Raw genomic sequence first — 13,704 nt, forward strand, 5'->3', positions numbered from 1 at the left:
GATGTGATGTATAGCGCGAGAAATCGATAGCTCAGTTGTAGGTACCTACGAACAATATGTTTTCAATGGGAGATTTAAACATCGATGAATTCGCTACAATCACGAAATTTTTATTGAAATTAATTGAAATCAATTTACATTATTAAACATGTTTATCAAAATAAATGTATAATCATTGTAATCTGAACTTCAATTAATCGAACAAAGAATATAGGGGATACATAAACTAAGCATTAAAATGATTACTCACATAAAGTTATAGTTTATTCAGATCTAATCATCTCATTTAATGATAACATCGGGGTCCATTATGTGGGAACTGGGAACGTATTCACTGTTAATCAATCGATCAACTCGACTGAAGCGACGTTGGTTTAAAACTTACTCAAAGGACATTGCAATATACCAAAGACCACAGTATATATCCTTATACTGTGCAGAGACTGTATTCATCAGTTGTTGGACGCAGTTTTAAACTACTTAAACAAGGTGGTAGAACCCTTTGTGGTTCGACTCCGTCGGCACCACCGCCACACCTATTTCTACCTAATAACTGCAGTGTTAGGTGCTGCTGTGTTCCGGTTTGAAGGGTGTGGTAAGGGAGAAAGACTTTTCCGAGGAATTCCAGCTTAGTCCTCAGGGGTAGCGGCGCATCTGTGGCCGACCTCAGGTAGGAATATCTAATCCTATCTGGGGTTTATTACAGATGTCCATGGGCGGCAGTAGCCACTTACCATCAGGTGGACTGCATGCTCGTCTGCTACTCTTATATTATAAAAAAAAAAAAAAACATGGATAACCCGCGTGTTCACCATATTGAACTGACACGCAGTGGGTTTCGGGTTGATCCCTGGCCAAGCACATGGTAAATTTTATCCGTTCTCGGTCTGGGTGTTTGTGTACTTGTCTTTGCGTCCATGTTATAGGAAAAATCTTAATGTGGGACTATGAGCGTAGAAAACATTTTTGTAAAAATAGTAAATGGGCATCTACAAATATTCTTTAAACTTCGTGATTCGATTGCGTGTGATCACCTTTTTCTAGATTGATGAATAATGATGATGATAGAATTGATGTTTTCGTGTGAAGTGTGGTACGGCTAATGCAAGATGCAGGTTTTAGTCTTCTGTGACGTGAGACTTTATGACCTTCTAACTTAGCCTTCCCTAACAATCACACAGGCACAAAACCTATCAATATGTTTACGATGAATTTCAGATAGTAAGTAACCCTGTTCTATTAAGAGTTGATTACCAATGTTCACGGACGACAGTACAAAATTTCAAGCCACTAGCTACTTCTGTATATACCTACAATATAGTTCAACTATACATAAACAATACAAGACAAAGATATGTTGGTAAACATGATTATTTATATACCTACACCCCATTCCAATTAATTTACTTTTCGAGCTCCAGGGGGCACATTAAGTAGTTGGTCCCGGTTGTTTGTGTTGGATAATAGTCATTAAAACTTTGTCGGAAGTTGTACGGACGGTTTGAAAATATACGACACGAGTTGCTCACTAGCCCGATACCCTTAACAATCCATGAAGAATTATAGCATACTACCTATAGGAGTAGCAGACGAGCATGCAGGCCACCTGATAATAAGTGGCTACTACTGCTCACGGACATCTGTAATCAACCCCAGTTAGTATTAGATATTCCTACCTGAGGTCGGTCGCAGATGCGCCGCTACCCCCGAGGACTAAGCTGGAACGCCTCGGAAAACTATGTCTCCCATACCACACCACAGACCAATTTAAACCAGAAAACAGCAGCTGTTATTAGGCAGAAATAGGTGTGGTGGTGGTACCGCCGAACCGCAAAGGTTTCTACCACCTTCAGATATACCAGTTGTAGGAAATGACCCTTGTCTAGCATTGAAATATAAAAAGGATTTCACGCAATCCCAATTACTTGTAGAGATTGGGTACCTGATATTTAAAGTAGGTTCGAACTTATGAAGGAGGAATGTTTTCGACTAGCCAAATCTCGATATCTTGATATGTCTACGTAGTTATCCCTTCCGAGTTCCGAGTCATCAACTCTCATAAGTGTGAAGGTGATATATGAAGTAAAGATGAGTCATGAGATTATTCGTCGATATACAGTAGGTACTGGCAGCCCGACCTTTCTTCATAAAATCTTTTGAACTTTTGCGGAAGTCGATCCCTTCACAATATTTTTAGCAGAAATACTGTTACTGAAGATAAGCGTGTTGGTACTTTTATTTATAAATCTTTACTTTAGTCTATTATAGATGAAAATGGGTTCATTTTTATTCTAAATAAACAATAATTGCAGGTGGAAGACTATGAGAAATCAATGTATGTCCGCGCCAAACTGCTAGTCCGCTCTGAAGTTGTTGCGAGCAGGTGTAATCATACAATTTGCTATGGCGACGCTATTCATTTCTATATTCAGAGCGGATTAGCAGTTTTACGCGGACTATTCAAAATTACGTTAGTCAGCTAGCAATTAAAATATTATTCGTAAGTCATTAATTTTAGTATTCAAGACAAAAGATGGTTGAGTATGATTTAGTAATATACCAGTGCAGTACATACATAAGATATAATAGAATTAATATTCCACCCTTTCATGGACCTTCTTGCTATCTACTCCTGAAAATAAGAGACAGACCGGTCCTTGCCCTCTGCATCGAGCGGTTGCCCGCTGTCGCGGTAACGTCGGGGAGTTGACATTAAATTAATTTATTTGGATGCAAAAATCTTCTAGCTTACTAGACTTTCCAATGAGGTTAATAATAATAAATATAATAAACGCTACACTCACGTAACGTACATTGTACCTACATTTGTTGTTACGTTCGTCAAATATCCTACAGCAATAACATCATGGCTCGATTATCCGGGCAAATTAGTCCACTGATCTCCATAACTTGTAGAATTTACAGATTCATCTATATTGAATTATTAGGTACCTACCTACGATTTTTAAATTACCCCAAAACTTGTTCCAAATATTTTCGAGATAAAAAATACGTACCCTATGGTTCCTACTCGTTTGTGAGATATAGGTCTACTCTAATCTAGTCCCTGCAGTCTCGGGACTAGAATAGGGCTACGGTATCCCCTGCCTGTCATAAGAGGCGACTAAAAGGGGGCTTCTGGGGTTGCTGGCGGCAAGAGTGGGAGCTCGAACCGTCCAGCAAGTAACCTCAGGAAGGACGAAGGTTTGTGTGGCTGCATACCGTTGTAAACACCAGGTGTGTGGGAGGAGCGTAAACTGCTCCCCCCAGGGCAGAACCCGATTGGGGCAACGCGCTTGGAGGACTCCGGTTGTTCCATCGGAGATCCCGCAGTTCTCCACTATGCGCTGAGGACGGCCACCGGGGGGGTTTTAGTGCGGTAAAAATCCATCATAACCCAGCGTCGCTCCCACGTCGTCGGGTACGTTTTGAAGGTTTCCCCTCGTAAACAAAAAAGAAGGTCTACTCTAATCTTATTATAATATCTAATGCAAGTTATTTTTTCCAAAAATCTATTAAGAATAAAGATTTTTGATAAAATGATAAAAATATTTTTTCATGTTCTGGTATCGTAGAAAGACAAACTTAAATACGTCGTTTTTGTGCGCACAGAAGGGTAGTTTATTTTTAATTACAGAAGTCAATTTATGTAATTTTAGGTATCTAATCATAAAAATAAGAGTTAAGTATTATAATAACTGTGACAATTACTTCTGTATAAAAAATCTGGGAGAAATAACCTAGTAACCCGATAGGACATGCAAGTTGCCAACTCACGGGCACCTGCGATGTACGGGGACGTGGCGACGGGTGCAGGTGCACTGTCACCTTGAAGTTTAAGGCAGATGTGATATCCGCAGCGTGAATCAGAATGTTAACAAATGTTATGTCGAAAAACGTTTATTTTTTCATGATATTGGTAGTGATTACAATTACATAAAACCTTGTAGCTTTTACTAGTATACAGATAATAGATAATGTAGGTATTATTTATTGTTGGCAAAGAACACACGAATCGACGTTTTTATGTTATTAAAGCATGCAATCTAGCTGATAGTAAGTGATGATTGCCAGTAGCCGATAGTTAGTCATCATTTGATCACATCTGTAATCACATCCCAATGGTAACGATACCAGCTACCACTTATAATTGAAAGTACAGTCCTTGTGTAAATTATCTCCCTTATCCTTACCTACCTACAAACCAAAACAGCAGAATATGCCATTGCCTTTCTGAAATAAGCGTGGTTTTATTGCTTCCACAGTCGAAACAAAAGTTTTACCACAAAACATCGTTTGCTAACATGATTTCTGGTTTAAATTTTGGGTATTGAATTGAAATCGCATAATAAAATAGTTAAATCAAAAAAATGTTTTACTTGCATTTTATCTTTTTTTTAAATAAGCTGCCTGTACTACTGGCTCATCTTGAAATATTATTAAGGAGATCTGGTAATTGGCTTTCACTAATAGATACGAACCGATAATGTTTTAGTATAACTGTGTACCATCGATAAATTTTGAATGAATAATTGTAAAAAATATTATTTGAAAAATAAAAACAAAGTTCAGTATAAATCGATCACACTTTATTATCAATATACACGTCTTAATTTACAATCAAATCTTCTATCATATCTACTATTAAAGCTATACTTACGTATGAATGTAATGTGATTCAATAAATATTATAATCGAAATTAGCGCTATTCTTATTTGCCTCTCACCCGTTTCTTATGTATAACCTGTCAGCGAGAAACGCACAGGAGCTGCCATTTTGAATTTCAAACTTTATTGAATCAAATTATACCAATTACGTGCGCTAAAATAACGCAAAATTAATTTAGACTATTTGATTTTATCGTAACTTTTGATCTCTTCAAATTTAGGTCTATCGTCGAAGTAATCTTCATCAAAATCGTAATAGTCCTCTTCTTCCACCATATCGTATTGTGGTTCGTACTGCGTTTCAGGTATTTCCTGTGCTGCCACTTTCAAGTCCTCGCGAGACTTCCGATCTTGCTTCGCCAGTTTCTTTTGGAGTATCTACAAAAGAAATTATATTAATCTCAATAATTATTCGTTACAATCATGCAGGGAATTTACATAGGTAATTAAAATTATGTTAAACGCGTAACGTTAATGTGTAGATACAAATAATAAATAATTAGAACAATGTTATTTCTTGAGCTTGCAGATACCTATTGTTATTTGTATTTTAGTAACCTTTTCGTACCCGTCCTTATTAAAAAAAAAACCTCAAATTAACAGTCCATTTTGTTACTTCGTCAATAAACTAGACAAATCCTTACTAATATTATAAATCCGAAAGTAACTCTGTCTGTCTGTCTGTCTGTCTGTCTGTCTGGTTGTCTTTTCTTCACGCCTAAACCACTGAACCGATTTTAATGAAATTTTGTACAAACATAGTCTGAGACCCGAGAACGGACATAGGATAGTTTTTATCCCGGAAATCCCACGGGAACTAGGGATGGCGATCTAAGATCGATTAATCGGAGAATCGATCTTTTGGACCAAAAAGTCGATTATTTTAATCGATATCCTTACTAATCCTTACTAATATTATAAATGCGAAAGTAACTCTGTCTGTCTGTCTGTATGTATGTCTCTTCTTCACGCCTTAACCACTGAACCGATTTTCATGAAATTCTGTACAAAGGTAGTCTGAGAACCTAGAATGGACATAGGATAGTTTTTATCCCAGAAATCCCACAGGAACTAGGGATAGCGATCTTAGATCTATTAATCAGAGAAGCGATCTTTTTGACCAAACAAATCGATTTCTTTAATCGGTCTCCGGTAATGGATTCTACCTACGTTTGTGGGTCTTTTGGCATACTCTAAATAACCATGAGTTTAATGAGTTCTTGCAATCGGAGACGGTTGCTACATTATATTTGTTTATATAGATTTATTGGGATTATAATAGGGGTGGCAATTCTTACCGGAACAGATCGATGTTTGAATCGATTCGAATCGAAGTGCAATAAATCGATTCACAAAAAATCGAGGCCCTAATAATCGTTCTATCTTCGATATTTTTTCGAGGATAGCGAAAAAAACGGTTATCAGGATCAAACAAGCACTGAAATTATGTGTCCGTCAGCAAATCCTTACTTCCTTACTAATCCTTACTAACAATATAAATGTGGAATTAACTCTGTCTGTCTGTCTCTTCTTCACGGCTACACCACTGAACCGATTTGAATGGAATTTTGTACAAAGATAGTCTGAGACCCGAGAAAGGACATAGGATAGTTTTTATCTCGGAAATCCCACCAGAACGGACTCCAGTAATGGATCGATTCGAGTGAATTGATCTTTCAACCCAGAAGATTGAAATTCGATTTTCGATTTTACCTACAGTTACTTTACTTATCCATTAGTTGATCATCTATCTATTTATATAAAATGAATATTTGTCTATATACATTTTATAGAATCGGAAACTATGTATTTGATCAAGTGGTGATCTTTTGCAGAGTTGTTGTCCAAGAGCCCACGAAGGTTTGGGAGTTGGTAAGACTAAATTTCGACAGATGGCACCACTGTCATTCCAATGAAAGTACGAATTTTCTGTTTTATGTATGTTATATTATATCTTTAAAATGCGGGCGAAGCCGCGGGCACCACTAGTGGTAAATAAAACAACATTTGCCTTAGATAAATACTGATGCTAAGAAATTTCATAAAATGTGTTTATTGTTCATAACTATGACGCAATCATGGGCAAAAGGCTAGTATTTACGTTTGCATTACCATACAAACGAGCTATGCGTAAAATATACTGGAATACGTTAGGTTTTATGAGAAATATAAATAGTACTAGCCTGAAATAATGCCAAGGTTCTACTTAAGTAAATTGTGTGTATTTTAAAAAGGCAAATATGTAAAATGTTATACTTTATTAAGCACATCGCACTTTTAATTTGATAAAACCCATCCTGATTCGTGTCCGGAAGCACCACCGCCTTCTGTCTTAGCAGTGTTAAACGGTAAGGGAAAGACACATACATGAGACGTTTCAATTTAGTCCTCAGGAGTAGTACTCAACGGATCTGTAGCCGTCCTCAGGTAGACCTCGTATCCTTTCTAAGGTCGATGACGATTACAAATTTCCATGGTCAGCAGTGACCACTTACCATTAGGTCTCTTGTATGCTCGTTTTCTACTTTGATATCATAAAATAATGTATACAACGGCCCGAAAACAGAAAAAATTAGAAGCGAAACCAGATTATGTAAATTACATTATTTTTTCCTTTATGCTTAAAAGGAAACTTGTAACGAGGTCCTGATTAGGTTTAATACACGAAAATAGAATTTTGCTTTCACAAAATTTGGGTCACTACCATCGAGAGAAAATTAGGTCATCTCATCCACTTATACTGAACGGCTAAAAAGAAATAGTCGATAATCCTTACTAATCCTTACTAATATTATAAATCCGAAAGTAACTCTGCCTGTCTGGTTGTCTCTTCTTCACGCCTAAACCACTGAACCGATTTTAATAAAATTTTGTACAAAGATAGTCTGAGACCCGAGAAAGGACATAGGATAGTTTTTATCCCGGAAATCCCACGGGACCTAGGGATGGCGATCTAAGATCGATTAATCGAAGAATCGATCTTTTGGACCAAAACGTCGATTATTTTTAATCGATATTAGTAAGTATTGAATCGTAAACTATGAATTTGATCAAGTGATGATCTTTAACAAAGTCGTTGTCCATGAGCCCACGAAGGTTTCAGAGTTGGTACGACCAATTTTCCCCAGATGGCGCCAGTTTCATTCCAATGAAGGTACGAATTTTCAGTTTTATGTATGCTAGTATGTCATATTATTTTCTTTTAAACGCGGGCGAATAGCTAGTACTTTACATATGTTTTCTTTCCTATTAAGTTTGGACTTGAGTTGGCACATTAAATTGGCACAGACAGTAAGTAATGAGCTGTCTCAATAGGCAATAAAATCTCAAATAGTACTTGCAGTTACAATTGCAATTTTTTCAATACAAAAGGCATTGACCTCTTGTATTCGAATATACGAATCACTTCCCGACTATTTATAATAATTGGCCAAATGCGAGTAGGATTCGCACATGGAGGGTTCCGTACCACCAAAATTTCATTTTTTTTTGTTATCATAGCAGCCGTACTAGAAAATGCATTGGGAAATTTTAACGGACTACCTATTACGATTAAATATTTAGATTTATTTTCAACCTATTTTTAGTATTCGTTGTTATAGCGGCCACTATTATACATATTCTGTGAAAATTTCAAATCTCTATCTATTACGGTTCCAGAGATAGAGCCCTGTGACAGACGGACAACAGAGGCTTAGTATTAGGGTTTCGTTTTTACCCTTTGGGTACGAAACATTAAAAACGAAATCGTACCATTAAATTGATGCAAAATGCGAATTATTATATGATTAAGAATAACCTGATAAGATAATTTCTAAAAATGCGGGAAAAACTGTATTTTTTCTTATACAAGTAATTTATACAAAATAGTTATAACTACTTTTCGATTTACACTAATTCATTATGTGTCTACTTTACAGAAATCCCTTATATTTTCGAGCCACTCTATAAAGTTGTACTTCACTTGTTTACAAGATCTCAAACATTTCTGGAGCCGTGGTGTACACTGAGACAAATATAGTACCCACAACAATGTTATTTTATTACGACCTTCGGGCTTATCGCACCACTGTTGTTATTTTCCACTGAAAGTATGTATGTACCTTGTAAAATGTTATGATCATAATAATATAAAACATAATAAATTGTATTATTGTTGTTGTATCTTATGTCGCCGCGCAGAATGAAGTAAACAAACTAAATAGACTTATAGCATCACATACACTTAAACTGTCTGTCGTTTCTAGGGTTGGGTAGGGGTTGTCCCTGTAGTTCCGAGACTAGAATAGGGCTACGGTATACCCTGCCTGTCCCAAGAGGCGACTAAAAGGGGGCTTTCAGGGTTGCGAACGGCAAGAGTAGGAGCTCGAACCGTCCAGAAAGCAACCCCGGGAAGGACGGCGGTATATTCCCCCAGGGCAGAGCCCGATCGGGGCATAGCGCTTGAAGGAGTCTGGTCGTATTCCGTGGGAGATCCCGGAGTTGTCCAACAAGCGTTGAGGACGGCCATCGGGGGTTTTAATGAGGTAAAAATCCTACGTAACCCGGCGTCGCTCCCACGTTATCAGGTACCTTTTGAAGGTTGTCCCTCGTAAAGAAAAAGAAAAAGGTTGGGTAGGGGTACCGAAATATATACCTACCACGAAAGATACTTCATAATTCAGATGTCGTGGTAATCTTAGCCTATATTAAAGTCGGCAAATATTTATCCCTAAAGTACTATAATATTTTGCAATGTTAATGCAATGTTATATCTGCAGAGATAAGCATTTTTGTGGTCTGGTTTAAAGGGTGTAGTAAGGCAGAAACACTTGAAGTACATAGTACATACACATAGCAATTGTGGTCAATCTTAAATCCAATCCAATTCGAGGTGGTAGAACCCTTTGTGGCTCGACTCCGGCGGCACCACCGCCACACCTATTTCTACCTAATAACAGCAGTGTTAGGCGCTGCTGTGTTCCTGTTTGAAGGGTATGGTAAGCGAGACGACTTTTCCGAGGCGTTCCAGCTTAGTCCTCAGGGGTAGCGGCGCATCTGTGGCCGACCTTAGGTGGGAATATCTTATTCTATCTGGGATTGATTACAGATGTCCATGGCGGTCTGCTACTCCTATATTATAAAAAGGTTCTATCCAGTAGACTTCACGTTGTATTAAAAAAAAATAACAAAAAAATAGCATCCAAACCTGTCGTTTGTGTAAGAACTCAGCCAGTTCCCTCTTCTGTTTAGTTGTATCTAATTGTTGTGCATTTTTATTAAATGTAGTTCTGTATGAAATGACATTGGATTCATTATCAAGGTTATTCCAGGCGTCTTTACTTTTCTTCCTCGCCGCTAGAAGCCGACCCATCATATTCGCATGGTCCAGACCATACACATTATGAGTCATTTCTGGTATAGGATCGTCAACTACTGGTAGTTCACTTTCTAATTGTTTTATTTTTGCCTGCAACAATAGTTATTGGTTAACATACATACTAGTAAAATCGAACACATCCAGGTCGTGTTCACACACGAACGTTTTCGTACCTCCATTCGACGTTTGTATGAGTTTCCATTATTAAGACCAATCAAAACAGGGTAAAACGCCTTTAATCTCCTTTAATTCTCAATTTTATTTTACTTTTCTTTTTGTTGTTATAGCAGCTATATTGAATAAAACTACCAAATATGTAAAAAAAAATTGTAAATTTTTCAACATGCTAATTTCGAGAGCTATGGCGGTAACTTTCGTTCTCCTTTTGGGTATATAACACTAAAAATAGACTGTCCAATTTCTTGTCAGTAAAATTTTAGTAATTTTAATAATAATAATTTTATATATAAAATTCTCGTGTCACAGTGTTAGTTACCGGCGTAGTAGGTCTGAGAATCGGCTACTATCTATTTTTCATACCCCTAAGTGATACGAGTTGTTCACCCTTAACATTTTTTTCAGCTTTTTGGGTCAGCTAGTATCTATGTAAAACAATAACTCGCGCATAATTCGAGAATTCCATTTATCGTTAATATCATTAATTCACCTAAATATCACAAAAAATCATAGATGAATTATATACAATAGTATGATGTAGCTGTTACCTTCATTTCAGGAGATAATTTCATATCCAAAGTGAAATCAGACTTCAATAAGTGACCCAGTTCAGTTGGCGTGTATCCTTCACCATAGTCGGCTACACACAATCTGTTGTCTAGGTCTACTAACAAAGCCTCTTGACGATCTGTAACAAACAAATTATAATTTCGTGGTATAATACTCTTTCCATTTTTAAATTCACAAACATTAAATTTAGTAATTCAGTAATTCGACCCAATATAGGAAATTCTAAGTAATTTTTCTGTGCACATGACAAAATTGTTGTTTAAATCGCTTATTCCCTTTCTTTAATAGTGGAATAAATTGTTTCTTTCAAAATATTTATAATAGTTATATCGTATTTATTATATTATAAATATTTCCTGTCTTTATCCAATTTTTTTCAAAACAATCTTATTCCTATTCCAACAAATTACATACCTTTGACAAAAGCAACATATGGCACTTCTCCCATCAATCGGAGTGTGGATAGCTCGTGTCGGAGAGCACCAGCTGTCTTATTCAACACAGCTTCAGTTTCCTGGTCCGCTGCATTGCCCTTACAGATCCAGAACACATTTAGGGTCTGGAAGTCTGGAGTGATTCTAACCTGTTGTACAAAGTAACTATTTAAAAATTTTATTGTATTTAGGGGTTTATTTATTTGCAATTGATTCCTTAATTGAATTGTTGTTGAATTACAACTATATATGTCCTTTGTCCCAAAATTATTGTTATTGAAATATGTATAAAATAAATACATGTTTGATCATGTAGATCTGGTCGTAGAACCCTTTGTGGTTTGACTCCGGCGGCACCACCGCCACACCTATTTCTGCACAATAACAGCAGTGTCCAGAGCTGAGCGTGGCCGGCGCATCTGAGGCTTTTTTCCTGTTATTTAGTAGATGTCGATGGACAGCAGCCGCAGCTTGCCATTAAATAAATTGAATGCTTGTATAATATTTCTCTAACCCATCTTTGAAAAGTACTAATATAATATACCTTAGATATTTCAATCCCACGTCCAATAATGTTCATAGACACAGTTCCTGTCGACATTATATCTGTAATGTATTTCATGAACAATTTGTTCAACATAGCAACTCTGCGGGCCCCCTGCTTGCCCGGTTCATACTTGGTCTTTGTCAGGCTCTTCACGCTGGGCATAGCATCTATCTCTTGCGTGGGTGCTTGGTACCATTGCCTGAAATGTGTAAGTGATTTTAAATATTTTGGTAACTAGAACTAGTGCCGTTTCCTGAGGACTAAACCGGACTAAACTGGAAAAGTAAGTCTTCCATACCACACCCATCCAACAGGGTACACGGCAACATTTAACACAGCTGTTATAAGGCAAAAAGAGGTGGTGTTGCTTAGTGGAACTACAAAAAGTTCTACTAACTTTATATATGTGAGGAGAGGACACATTTAAAATAAAACACATTATCATATGTTTCGATATTGGACCCAATATACATAATTAAGTGGTAAGTTCCTAACACTTATTACCAACTATACGTGGTGTTGAAATATAATACATATATTGAGTTTCACTATAGTGAATTAAAAGCTTACCACAGTTTAGCCATCTTGCATCTTACAAGTGGAGCAAAACATAAACTTATTATTAATGCGTATGCAGTAATGATAGTAGATTATTAAAATACGATAATTACTACTTACTTCTTACTCTTAGGATTTACCATTTTTGTTAGCTTTATGCCTTGTTTCTTGATACTACAAAGTACACTCGTACTATGATATAATCGACGAAACATTGTAATATTCATATTTTCTTCGATATTTTAGGGCTCCTATTAAAAGATTATAGGGTTATATTGTACATATTATGTTTTATAATACATTTAAACATAACCTTCATAAAAATAATCAATATAATTCGGATGTTTCAATTTCAATTTCCATGTTTTGTTTTCCAAAGCGGCTGCTGGTTGAGTCAAATTCAGAAGAAAATGATATCTATTCCCTTTGCATTAAAGCAGACTTATATTAATAGGGAAACGTTTGACGTCTCCAGTGGAAATTGACAAATGTCTATGTCATATCTCTTTATTACATCATTACTGTCAATTTATGATGCGAAGATAATATTATTAATTCACTGTAACCGGCAACGAAGACAAAGAAGATAAATAATCAGTAAATAATTAAATAAAGTAATTATTATGAATTAAATAATCCTTTAAGTACAGTAATTAAGTACAGTAATTCTTTTCTAACATAATAATATTTTTATGTGCATTTTTTATCAATGGCTATGGATGCTTCAACACTGAGAATTTCAGAGGGTCTCCGGCTTGGTGCCAAGATTTGTGAACCTCATCGTTGCCTTTGTGGCCGAAGCGTGGATAAGTATGGTCGACATGTCCTGTCCTGCTCCAGGAGCGCTGGCCGTTTATATAGAAACGGCACCTTAAATGATTTGATCCGTAGGGCTCTTGTCACCGTCTCTGTACCAGCCTCATTAGAGCCAAATGGTTTGTGCAGAGACGACGGCAAGAGACCTGATGGCGCAACTCTGGTGCCGTGGAAATAAGGTCGTGCCATGTGTGGGACGTTACATGTGTGGACACGCTAGCCCTAACTTACATACATGACACCCGTAGTAGTGCTGTGGCTGCAGCCGACCGCGCTCAGTTTCTCAAGCGCCGCAAATATTCTTCAATTATAAATGATTATGAATTTGCGACGCTTGCAACTGAGACGTTGGGTCCGTGGTCGGCTGATATGAAAAAATTCGTGAAAGACATGTCCCACAGACTTATCCTCGCATCGGGTGACCGAGGGCTGGCAGCTATTTCGCACAAAAAATTAGCCTCGCTATTCAGCGAGGTAACTCTGCCAGTGTTGTGGGCACTATGCCACAAGAAAGGATCTTGGACGAAGTTTTTATTTTATAAGTTTAATTTTGTTATTATTAATTTTTAATCTAG

General features: G+C 36.9%; 1 protein-coding gene across 1 annotated transcript; it reads right to left on the bottom strand.

Annotated features, from left to right (window-relative positions):
- Positions 1-4,567: 4,567 nt before the first annotated feature.
- Positions 4,568-12,752, bottom strand: LOC140752271 (putative ribosome-binding factor A, mitochondrial). The gene is made up of 6 exons (XM_073086498.1): positions 12,434-12,752; positions 11,753-11,954; positions 11,189-11,357; positions 10,753-10,892; positions 9,857-10,117; positions 4,568-5,046 (listed from the first exon to the last, which is right to left on the bottom strand). The coding sequence occupies exons 1-6, from the start codon at positions 12,538-12,540 to the stop codon at positions 4,849-4,851; spliced, it is 1,077 nt and encodes a 358-aa protein (XP_072942599.1). The 5' UTR covers positions 12,541-12,752; the 3' UTR covers positions 4,568-4,848.
- Between the last annotated feature and the right edge of the window lie 952 nt (positions 12,753-13,704).

This window comes from Epargyreus clarus, unplaced genomic scaffold, assembly GCF_041222505.1.
Source record: "Epargyreus clarus isolate Ecla_fem2 unplaced genomic scaffold, WU_Ecla_fem_2.2 ptg000024l, whole genome shotgun sequence".
In the NCBI taxonomy this organism is placed as follows: Eukaryota; Metazoa; Arthropoda; class Insecta; order Lepidoptera; family Hesperiidae; genus Epargyreus; species Epargyreus clarus.